We start from the raw sequence: 12,226 nt of genomic DNA on the forward strand, positions 1-12,226 counted from the left end.
CATGACTCCAACATTAAGTTCTTGCTGTTTGCAGATGATCTGGTTCTGCTGTCTCCAACAGAAGAGGGTCTACAGCAGAACCTGGACATCCTGCACAAGTTCTGTCAGACCTGGGCCCTGACTATTAATCCTAACAAAACCAAAGTACTAACATTTCAGAAAAGACCCAGACTTCAGGGAAAGAGACACAATTTCACCCTTGGTACGACCAATATTGAACATGCCACAAACTACACATACCTCGGGCTGAAGATAAATGCAACTGGTAAACTAAATTTGGCTGTGAATGAACTGAAAGAGAAAGCAAGAAGGGCCTTTTACGCCATCAAAAAATCTATCCAAATTCAAATACCAATTAGAATCTGGCTCAAAATATTCCAATCAGTCATAGAACCTATTGCATTATATGGCAGTGAAGTGTGGGGTCCTCTCCTAAATCACCAATTTGAGAAATGGGACAAAAATCCTCTTGAAGCCCTGCATGCTGAGTTCTGTAAGAGTATCCTCGGAGTACAGAGGAGCACACCCAACAACGCATGCAGGGCAGAATTAGGCCAATACCCTCTACTAATGCACATTGAGAAACGAGCCATCACATTCTGGAAACACTTAAAAATGAGCAACCCCATCTCTTATCATTTTAAAGCCCTTAAAAACCATGAAGTGAACCCTGAAAAAAGTCCCCTGATTCAGATGGTCCTGAAGCTGCAAACACAGACTAACATGACTAACATCCAGCAGCAGGACACTCAAATAATCAGCCACAACATTTGGCCCAACCAAATTATAAAAGAACAAAAAGAACATTATCTAACCTATTGGAAAGAAACAACAGAAAAACAAAGTAAACTTGAATGTTATTTGGCCCTAAATAGAGATTCCACAACTGCAGAATATCTGAGTACAGTGAAAGACTGTAAACTAAGAAGACCGATGACGAGGTACAGACTGAGCGGTCATACTCTGACTATAGAGACGGGCAGATATCGACAGCACTGGCTGCCCAGAGAGAGCCGCATCTGTCCATACTGTACTCATGGAGAAGTGGAGACAGAGCAACACTTCCTCACCAGCTGTCCTAACTATCAACACATTAGAGAGGCATTTTATCCACAATTTGAAACACTTTACCCTGACTTCAAAATGTTAAACAAGAAAACACAACTTCAGTATTTATTAGGTGAAAAACAAGATTGTATCTCACTAGCAGCAAGATACATTGATGCCTGTCACAAAAAGAGGGAGGAGTCAACAAATCAGTGATGCGCCCACACACACTCTCACACACACACACACACAAACACACACTTTTAAAAAAATCTGGAATCTGAGGGTGCAAAAAAATCTAAATATAGAGAAAATCTCCTTTAAAGTTGTTCAAATGAAGTTCTTAGCAATGCATATTACTAATCAAAAATTAAGTTTTGATATATTTACGGTAGGAAATTTACTAAATATCTTCATGGAACATGATCTTAATATCCTAATGATTTTTGTCATAAAAGAGAAATGTATAATTTTGACCCATACAATGTATTGTTGGCTATTGCTACAGATATACCTGTGCTACTCATGACTGCTTCTGTGCTCCAGGGTCATATTTTTAAGCATATTTTTTTATTTGCATTTTAACAGCACACCACACAAGACAACTGTCCGTGTACTTTATTATACCTGCAACAGGCTCAAGTAAAATATGTGCCTGTGGCAACATTTTTGCAAAAATGACATTGCATGTTTCACAGCAGTTTAAAAGTGAAATGTCTCCTGAGTGGTGCTTAAAACATGCAACATTTTCTCTGAAATATTTTATGATGTTGGTTCATGCATATATTGTTGCAGTACAGATTGCATTTGAAAATAAAATAGTACCTACACTTAACCCGACTGATAAAGTTAACAAAAGCAAATGTGGCATAAAAACTCATTTGCTGAAGCAACCATGTGATTTTGTCTTGCTTCTATAAGTTTTGAGCTCTTTTATCGTGACTCGTGTTTCGCCGAACTCATACACGAGTGCTTCACATCACAAGTGTAATGCTGCACCGGGTGTGCTATCGAGCAAGTTTACTACATCAGAAAAGCTGATTATGTGATGCAAATTACTAAATGTATTAGTTTATAAATCATACACTATGGTAAAAGAGTTTTGAGCTTATAGTATTGTGTAAGGAATAACATGAAAAAAAATCTTTATTCGATAAATATCTGTCTCTGTAATCATGATTTGTGTGAAAAGGAACAAAAATAATTTTAAAATGTTTTACTGCTAGTGTTCATGTCAGAAACTGCAGTGAATTTGTGTATAGCTAGGTTTTCCTCGTGCACCTTTATTGCTAAACCACACCTGCACAAATGATTTAATGGATGTGATATTACATTTCTGCATCTATGGGTTTTCTCAGAAATGTTACACAAGACCGTATTTTACCAGTGAGTGAGATTCTTGATGATAACCACACAGAGACTGACGGCACATGACACACAGTCCGTATCCAGCCCAGATGGTCACTGCAGTCACCAGATCCAGTCCGTATCCAGCCCAGATGGTCACTGCAGTCACCAGATCCAGTCCGTATCCAGCCCAGATGGTCACTGCAGTCACCAGATCCAGTCCGTATCCAGATCAGATGGTCACTGCAGTCACCAGATCCAGTCCGTATCCAGGTCAGATGGTCACTGCAGTCACCAGATCCAGTCCGTATCCAGCCCAGATGGTCACTGCAGTCACCAGATCCAGTCCGTATCCAGATCAGATGGTCACTGCAGTCACCAGATCCGGTCCGTATCCAGCCCAGATGGTCACTGCAGTCACCAGATCCAGTCCGTATCCAGATCAGATGGTCACTGCAGTCACCAGATCCAGTCCGTATCCAGGTCAGATGGTCACTGCAGTCACCAGATCCAGTCCGTATCCAGCCCAGATGGTCACTGCAGTCACCAGATCCAGTCCGTATCCAGCCCAGATGGTCACTGCAGTCACCAGATCCAGTCCGTATCCAGCCCAGATGGTCACTGCAGTCACCAGATCCAGTCCGTATCCAGATCAGATGGTCACTGCAGTCACCAGATCCAGTCCGTATCCAGATCAGATGGTCACTGCAGTCACCAGATCCAGTCCGTATCCAGATCAGATGGTCACTGCAGTCACCAGATCCAGTCCGTATCCAGGTCAGATGGTCACTGCAGTCACCAGATCCAGTCCGTATCCAGATCAGATGGTCACTGCAGTCACCAGATCCAGTCCGTATCCAGGTCAGATGGTCACTGCAGTCACCAGATCCAGTCCGTATCCAGCCCAGATGGTCACTGCAGTCACCAGATCCAGTCCGTATCCAGGTCAGATGGTCACTGCAGTCACCAGATCCAGTCCGTATCCAGCCCAGATGGTCACTGCAGTCACCAGATCCAGTCCGTATCCAGATCAGATGGTCACTGCAGTCACCAGATCCAGTCCGTATCCAGATCAGATGGTCACTGCAGTCACCAGATCCAGTCCGTATCCAGGTCAGATGGTCACTGCAGTCACCAGATCCAGTCCGTATCCAGATCAGATGGTCACTGCAGTCACCAGATCCAGTCCGTATCCAGCCCAGATGGTCACTGCAGTCACCAGATCCAGTCCGTATCCAGCCCAGATGGTCACTGCAGTCACCAGATCCAGTCCGTATCCAGATCAGATGGTCACTGCAGTCACCAGATCCGGTCCGTATCCAGGTCAGATGGTCACTGCAGTCACCAGATCCGGTCCGTATCCAGGTCAGATGGTCACTGCAGTCACCAGATCCGGTCCGTATCCAGCCCAGATGGTCACTGCAGTCACCAGATCCGGTCCGTATCCAGCCCAGATGGTCACTGCAGTCACCAGATCCGGTCCGTATCCAGGTCAGATGGTCACTGCAGTCACCAGATCCGGTCCGTATCCAGGTCAGATGGTCACTGCAGTCACCAGATCCGGTCCGTATCCAGCCCAGATGGTCACTGCAGTCACCAGATCCGGTCCGTATCCAGCCCAGATGGTCACTGCAGTCACCCGATCCGGTCCGTATCCAGCCCAGATGGTCACTGCAGTCACCAGATCCAGTCCGTATCCAGCCCAGATGGTCACTGCAGTCACCAGATCCAGTCCGTATCCAGGTCAGATGGTCACTGCAGTCACCAGATCCAGTCCGTATCCAGCCCAGATGGTCACTGCAGTCACCAGATCCAGTCCGTATCCAGGTCAGATGGTCACTGCAGTCACCAGTTCCGGTCCGTATCCAGCCCAGATGGTCACTGCAGTCACCAGATCCGGTCCGTATCCAGGTCAGATGGTCACTGCAGTCACCAGATCCAGTCCGTATCCAGGTCAGATGGTCACTGCAGTCACCAGATCCAGTCCGTATCCAGATCAGATGGTGGATCAGCACCCAGAGACGACCTCTACAGCCCTGAACGTCAGCAGAGACCAGGACACCGAGATGAGCGCCAGAGACAGATCCCCAGTGAGGACCAAGCCACTTAGACAGCCATCGGGAAAGAGCACTGGAACCAGTTGAGCCCTTACAATCTGACTTTGCTGCAGTTGGAACTGAACTGCTGGTTTGTTTGGTCAGAGGAGAACTGACCCCCGACTGAGCCTGGTTTCTCCCAAGGTTTTTTCTCCATTCTGTCACCGATGGAGTTTTGGTTCCTTGCCGCTGTCGCCTCTGGCTTGCTTAGTTGGGGACACTTAATTTCCAGCGATATCGTCGACCTGATTGCACAGACACTATTTAAACTGAACTGAGCTGGATGATAACATCACTGAATCAATAATGAAATGCCTTTAACTGAAAATCTTTTCATTTTACATTATTGACACACTATTTTCCTTTTTTGATATTGTGCAGTTGCTTTTTTTAAAAGGTTTTATACGACTGATCTGCGAGGAGCTGCTGTGTGTGTGTGACGTTAATTATCTGAGGGTCAGTAGAGTTTGCCCGTCGTCTTCACTTCACCTCTCACTTATCTCTCCGGGGTTTTTGTTTTTTTTGACTTGGCGCAGGCTTCAAAGGGAAAAGGCTGCTGAAGTTGTTTTTTTGTTCAGCATTTATTAGCATGTCAATGACACAGAGATTTTGACAACCAGGTGTGCCACAGAAGAAAGAGGCTCCATCCACCTCCGTGATCCAAACTCACACTCACTCTGGCCTCTTTGTCTTCAAAGGACGCTTATCTTCAGTCTCGGAGTTTAGTCTTCAAACATGCGTGTTAGTGCAGGATTAGTGCTTGAAAAGAGTTTTGCATGTTAAGGTGAACCGTCATCAGATGATAATGCTGCACAGTTTCACACTTCAGCTTTCTGATCTCCTGTTCTTCTGTCCTGCAGATCTGGGACATGAGCGACGACGAGAGCATCTGAAGACACCGAATGAAGCTCCTTTAACTGGCGGTGGTTTTCTCGTCTGTGCTCTTATATTGGTTTCTCAGACAGTGACCTCACTGCACAGTGGCCCTTCATCATATACTTGTTGAAATATTTGTGTTAACCATTCACATGAAATCACTTTAACTATCAGAGCTTGGACAGGCACCAGAAACAATAAACTGATGTTGTGATCTGCTCTAAACAGAGTCCAGTGTTGTTCTGTCTTAAAAATTTAAATTATTTATGCATCCTCATATTGTTCAAAAAACCCAAAGACTTGGTTCATTTTCAAAACACAAAAGAAGATATTCTGAAGAATGTTGGTAACAAACAGTTGACGGTAGCCATTGTCTTCCATAGTATTTTATTTTCCCCATAATATAGAGGTCTATGGTTACCAACAGTCTTCAGAATATCTTGTTTAAAACAATGTGAGGGTGAGTAAATTACATTTTTCTTTTTGGATGAACGTTTCTTTTTAACATCACACGTTTTCAGATTTCCCTGCCTGTATTTTTTTATCCACTGGACTGTTTTTTGGAAGGCATTTCATCAGCCATGATTTCCAAGGGCAGTTAAATATGGCATCTGTGCTGACTAAGATCCTGTCTTCAGGCATTTTTCCTTTTTTATTAACTGGCCTAATGTTCATTAACAGTGTGTTAGATTGTTTATGGCAGGGGTCTGGACCTTCCTTGAGTTCAGTGCCAGTACAAACACACCTGAACTGAAGAACGGTGTAGTAGATGATCAGTGGGAAATAACAGCACTGAACTCTCGGTTTGTATTCCCAGGTGAATTTGCTCATCTCTGTCCTCACACCACTGCACTGTAACACTCTAGAAATGTGGCATTCTGAACTTTGCCATTTGTGCTCATAATAAACATGAAATATATTCACAATCCATTCTGAAACGTCATGTCATATTTGCTTGCTTTTTGGTTACTTCGGTCAAAGAGTTGTATCCACATCCTAGAATCACAAGGTTGGAAGTGAAGATCTTTCTCTGTGGCGCTCATGGGCTCAGTCGGTGTTGTAGGTAAAGGGAAAATGAGGCCAGATGAAAGACTACGGCCCGGTTTCACAAACAGGGCTTAACTTAAGCCAGGACTAGACCTTAGTTAAATTAAGATTTTTTAACTTTTACAAAAATGCCTTAGAAGAAAACATTACAGGTGTGCATTTTGACAGAATAATGACACTGAAGATATGAGATTTTCAGATGAGACAGCTCAAGCATGCTTTTTAGTCTGGGACTAGCTGTGAAACCAGGGGTGCATTTCCTGGCACATGCTCTGTGGTGATAGAGCAGTGAAATCATTTCATTGCGTTCACAAATTGCAGTTAACTCTGGTGGAATTACAGTAACTGACATTAAAACATATTGTTTTCCCAAATGTAAGCAGTTGTTTTCACAAAGGATGAATAAGTCACGGCTGTGGTTTAAGAGCACTTTATTGTTCATTGAGGCTACTTAAAAGTACAAAACAATGGCCTGCCAAAAGTTTGTTTTATTCCAAGGAGAAACAAGGCCATGAAATGAGGGTATAATACAGATTTACAAATCATTAAGTAGTACACTCGAGGTGCAGCGAGAAGTGTTTTATGTTGGTTTGTGTCGTCGTTCTCCTGGAAGCGCACATCAAATAGAAAACCTTGTTGCTCGACTCTCCAGCGACAGTCCTGGAGTGCAGTCAGTCGCTGGGACTCGAGTCTGTTTGTTCAATTGTGTCCAGAGACAGTCGAAAGCCTCCGTTCAGAAGTGTGTCGAGACTCAGTGGCCTTCAGAAATAATACACAAGTGGCTGTTACACTAATGCAGTGTTTTCATAGAATAACTGTGTTCCTGCACTTTAACCATTAACAGACAAAACCTACAAACAAAAAAGATCAACTTTTTTCTCAAAAAAAAAAAAAAAAAAAGCATGATTACAATAAAGGACAAGGGAAAAATTAAATAACTACATATCATTAACAAATTAATTGTTCCTCAAAAAAATACCTAAATTTTTTTTCTCTGTACATTCGTTACGCACAGCGTAATGATGGTCTTATAGTTTCCTATATAAACTTTTTTTGTTGTTTTTAGTGATTTACCTACAGCGTGTAGGGTAACGTATGTCAAGCAGAAAGTGTCCTACCCAGTAGATCGGTAGTGAAGTGTCTGTCTGTCTGTCTGTCTGTGTCTGTCTGTCTGTCTGTGTCTGTCTGTCTGTCTGTGTCTGTCTGTCTGTCTGTGTCTGTCTGTCTGTCTGTGTCTGTCTGTCTGTCTGTGTCTGTCTGTCTGTCTGTGTCTGTCTGTCTGTCTGTCTGTCTGTCTGTCTGTCTGTCTGTCTGTCTGTCTGTCTGCGTGTCTGTCTGTCTGTGTCTGTCTGACCTCAGAAATCCTCGAGGTCTCTTCGTGGTGAATACACACAGAAAGAGCAGAGTCGTCGTGTTTGAATCCAGGGCCGATGGAATGTAAGGACGAGCTGGAGCGTCTCTAGTTAGTAGCTATACTGAACACAAGACCTGGACACCGTTCCCTATCAGAGGAATGTTTGTGATTCGATAGAGGCGGACCGCTTGCACAGCCCAACGCAGAATTAAGAGAAGATGATGAAGAACAACAAACACACAAAACTAGCTCGACGTTTCCGGCAGATTGTCAACGCTACAGTTGACCTGTCCATAGCTGCGAACGCTCTTTTTTCAGTCATGCAAAGCAACAGCATCCTGTACCACGGATTAATAACATACAAAAACCAACCGTTAATATATAGATGGCCTATCCGGAGGCTGATTTCTCTTCTGTGTTCTATCTGGCAGCTACCACAATGAATATTGAATAGAAAATAATAATATGGAGTACAACTGTACCAGCAGTAAGTTTATCTAGGACTGTTACTGACAAAAATAAAATAAAATCTGAAGAAAAGGATAAAAGTATTACGATTGAAATGTCTACACAATAATAGATACCAGCTATTTTAAAAACACATGCACTTATAAGCACTAGTTTACCCTTAAATCTTTAGTCTACTCTACTAAAACCACAGTGCCCGGGAAAAACCCATCCGAAACGAGAAGAATGCCCACGTCTGCCGCAGTCCAGTTGTGTCAGCGCCGTAGAGAAGCGAGAGCCCAAGCCACCCAAAATGGGTTCCCTCCCCTGACCAAGGTTTCCTGCGAAAGCCACGTGAACCACACCACCTTCGAAACGTCTTCTGAACAGCCCATCGACGCTACACTCACATCCATTCATAGTGCAAAATCAGTCCAGGCCTTCCGTTTCAAGTATACACGTACAGATTCAACCGGGAGAGAGAGAGAAAGACAGAGTGCGATGGAAGAATGGCTTCTGGGTAAAAGGTTTGCATCAGCGGTCTCTTTGGTATCTGAGGCAGATGGTTCGATTATAGTGTCTGGCTGATCTTTATCTCAACAAAAAAAGAAAAAAAAAAACAAGGTATGGGCATCCCATAACGCAACAGCCAAGCTAAAAGTATACTAGCATACTTGCAAACAAAAGAAAAAGAATCAAAAGCACAACTGAAAGTTAAAGGAGCACCTCCTCGTCTTGTTCTTATGTACATAGCTATACGTCAGCTCTGCTAAAACATGCATGCTTTGAGAGTGAAGCGGCTGGAAGAAGAGGCAGGATGGGGTTCGCTGGTCCTCTGTTCAAGACACAAGGGAAGGGGAGTGATTGTGGTTGACCATGTGGCCGTTGGGAGAGGAGTCTGGGCTCGCCGAGGAGCTGCCCTTGGCCTTGATCTGCAGCCACTTCTCGCCCAGCGCCTTGGCGAAGTGGTCGTCCACCGAGCCGGTGATGGACACCGAGTTTGTCACGGGCTCGGGCTCCTTGTAGTTCTTGCCCAGGCTGCGGCGGAAATGCTCCTCGATGACGGGGTCGCAGGCTGTGTTCGCTGAGGGACACAGAAACACAGCTTAGTACTATATAAAATCACAGATAGGGCACAAAACTAGAATCTGGGGTGTTTGCCCAGCATGGCATGCATGAAAATGTGAAATGTAACTACTTATCAGAAAACTGAACCGCTTGTGTGTGTGTGTGTGTGTGTAATACTAACAGTAACGCCCTGCAGGGAGAGTCCAGACATTTCATTTCCCTAGCTAAGCTGGCTAGAGTACTGTTATGGATGTGACACTTTAAGAGACAAACACATGTTGTAACTCATTATGGTTGAGTCAAGAAGGGAGAACATTTGTTTAATATGCCTTCTAGACCTACGCAAGTTAGCTCTGCACAAATTTTGAATATTTTTTATTTTTTTTCAACCTGCAGAACTGGAAAGTATCAATGAATCCTTTCACTGTAAATCTGATATCTTGTCTCTAGAAAAGTACATTTTCTATATTTATTTAAACCAATAAATCTTCTAGCAGCAACGCATTCTTCATACATGTAGCAGATGGATAATGCAATTTACTTGAAATTTACTAAATTTGAGTTTTTCATAGTTTGACTAACATTTCTTATTTGTAATTTTTGTTATATTTACTTAGAACAAAGAGTGGACAAATTTATTTCCCACAAATAAAAAGTAGGAATGTAGTGATGCACCCTGAGCCGGTTGAAAATCAATATTGAATCAATTTGAATGTGATTATTCAATGTTAAATGAATCACAATACAGTTTGGGAGTAGGGTTTATATCTCTGAGGGGAACTGACTGTCCTCAGAAAAGCTTCGAGAAAGTCTCTTTAAGACAAGTCATGTCACTCGGCGGCCATCTTTGAAACGCCTCTCGGGCATACAAGTGCAGCTCTTATCACTTTGTATGGGGAAACAAATTCTCCCAAACTGTCAAATGTTGTTTCTTTTGCTCAAATAGCGTTATAAAAAGCTTATTTCTCAGGCTAAATCAGCCAGTGCGCATGCGCAGTCCTGAGTGCACGTCTCAGAACGCTGACTGTTTCTATAGCAACTGGGACTTCTAACAACAGCTGCAGTGACGCGCTGACTTCACCGATTAGCGATTGGCTCTTTCATTCAGAAGCGTTTGCGTTTGAGCAGCCATATTAAGCGTTGCATTTTTCCCCATTCAAAACTATACGAGTGGCACGTCTTGGGTATTCTATAGACCCTTTTTCTGTTAGTAAACATTGTGACGTTTTTCTGTGGGTGGAGCCTAGGTGGAGGCAGAAAGATTCCACTGACTGCTTCACTAACGCTAGCTATGAAGTCTGTTTAGCTTGTTTTTTAATACTAACTGGAGAAGTTCTGATTTTACCTGCATATGTAAGGTATAGATGCACTGTCCAGGACCGTGATTGTTATTCAAAAAGGTTAACTTTAACGGATGAAACCAGATTGGCCGACCCGCACACGCTTTACTCAAAGGATGGACGACCTGACAGGATTCCCTTCGGTTGAGTGACTCACATCTAACTCACAGTCCAGTCATGAAGATGTGTGTATATATGTGTGTGTATGTATGTATTTCAGCAGGGAACTATTTTTACAGCTACATTATTATTCCAGCCACAATTAATCGCAACAATGTATATACAATTACATATGATTAAGCATATAAATTGTCCGTTTGTTGTTTTACACACATGTACACAGACATTATTTCATACATGACATAGTGAGATGCATAAGAAATCTTTAGACGTGCCCATAACAAAAGACAATACTTTATTGAACCTTTTCTGATAAGAAGTTTTATCGTTTTATCTCGTTTCACCACTGCTGTCATCGTTTTTTTGTCTGGCAGTGGCATCAGGTAACGTTATGCCTTAACATTTCAAATTGGAGCCTCTACAACATTGATTCGGGCTCCCAACATCACAAGATGATGATATTTTAAGCTCCTTGTGTAGCCGAATCTGCGCTGGTTTGAATGGGCCACCTCCAGTTTTCGCTTTGTTTTGCCTCCAGCTAGTGCTGTGACGTTAATTAACGTCGGCCCTAAAAGGGTCTATATTCTTTGGCTTAGGTGATGTTTTCATCTTGCCTCTGTATAATGCATATTAGTGTTCATAAAAGCAGTGCTGCTTTGTTTACAGCGGTAACCAAGGAAACGCTGTATCACTGCCGCTCCATAAGCACCACCTGCTGGCAGAGAGTGAATCTGCGTCTCATTCAGCTCGTCTACGGTTTTTGTGATGTGATGCGAACGGTTACATTCCTACTAAAAAGATCTTATGGTCCTTAACTCACATTTCAAAACTTGATTTAAAACCTTGATAATGAGGTGTTTAATCCTGACTAATGTTGTCAACATTACATTTAAATTATATGAACTATTATAAAACCTAAAAAATTTGATCATACTCTAGAAATGGTCTGAACGATGTCACTTCCTGCATGTCACAATTGCTCCATTTCTTCTACTGGTAATATGATTACACACAAAATGAGCAATAATTTACTGAACATCTAACAGTTCCCTCTGCAGAGAACATGGCATCTGTATTAAGTGAATTCATTAAGGGAAAGAAAGTCATTGGACATCAATCTGTAGCCCATCCGTGGACATTGAGGGTAGTCTTTACTTACAGTTGGAGGGTCTGCGGTAGCTTGAAGTCAGGCCGGGTGAGCAGCCGTTGTGAGACACAGTGCAGTGGGTGAGGTTACAGTTACGGTTGTTCGCTGGGGCACATGTGATCACAGAGGGACGATTCTGCACACACACACACACACACACACACACACACACGAATGAGATGAGCAGCAGAGTAAGTGTCCAAACAAACAAGTATAACTACTAAAAAAAAGTGCTTTTAGTTCTCTCTACACTGTAGACACCTGCTGTTCATAAGCTGAATTAATAAAGTCTCGTCAGTGGATAGTTGACTTTATTCTTGGAAACTGAAAAGTAGCT

At 43.0% G+C, this 12,226-nt stretch overlaps 2 protein-coding genes across 5 annotated transcripts in view; one reads left to right on the forward strand and one right to left on the reverse strand.

The window, feature by feature from the left end:
- The window catches only part of LOC306854953 (ubiquitin-like modifier-activating enzyme ATG7), a 116,435-nt gene extending 110,141 nt beyond the window's left edge, over positions 1-6,294 (forward strand). For all 3 annotated transcript variants that reach the window (XM_079393272.1, XM_079393274.1, XM_079393271.1), the window contains one exon: positions 5,351-6,294. In XM_079393272.1, coding sequence (XP_079249398.1) covers positions 5,351-5,383 — 33 coding nt within the window. In that variant the 3' untranslated portion in view covers positions 5,384-6,294. The remainder of the gene's footprint in view (positions 1-5,350) is intronic.
- Positions 6,295-6,828: 534 nt separating this feature from the next.
- The window catches only part of LOC306854955 (transcription cofactor vestigial-like protein 4), a 41,091-nt gene continuing 35,693 nt past the window's right edge, over positions 6,829-12,226 (reverse strand). For both annotated transcript variants that reach the window (XM_079393276.1, XM_079393275.1), the window contains 2 exons: positions 11,902-12,025; positions 6,829-9,298 (listed from right to left, as the gene is read on the reverse strand). In XM_079393276.1, coding sequence (XP_079249402.1) covers positions 9,054-9,298; positions 11,902-12,025 — 369 coding nt within the window. In that variant the 3' untranslated portion in view covers positions 6,829-9,053. The remainder of the gene's footprint in view (positions 9,299-11,901; positions 12,026-12,226) is intronic.

Source organism: Barbus barbus (genome assembly GCF_936440315.1).
Source record: "Barbus barbus genome assembly, chromosome: 35".
NCBI classification, from domain to species: domain Eukaryota; kingdom Metazoa; phylum Chordata; class Actinopteri; order Cypriniformes; family Cyprinidae; genus Barbus; species Barbus barbus.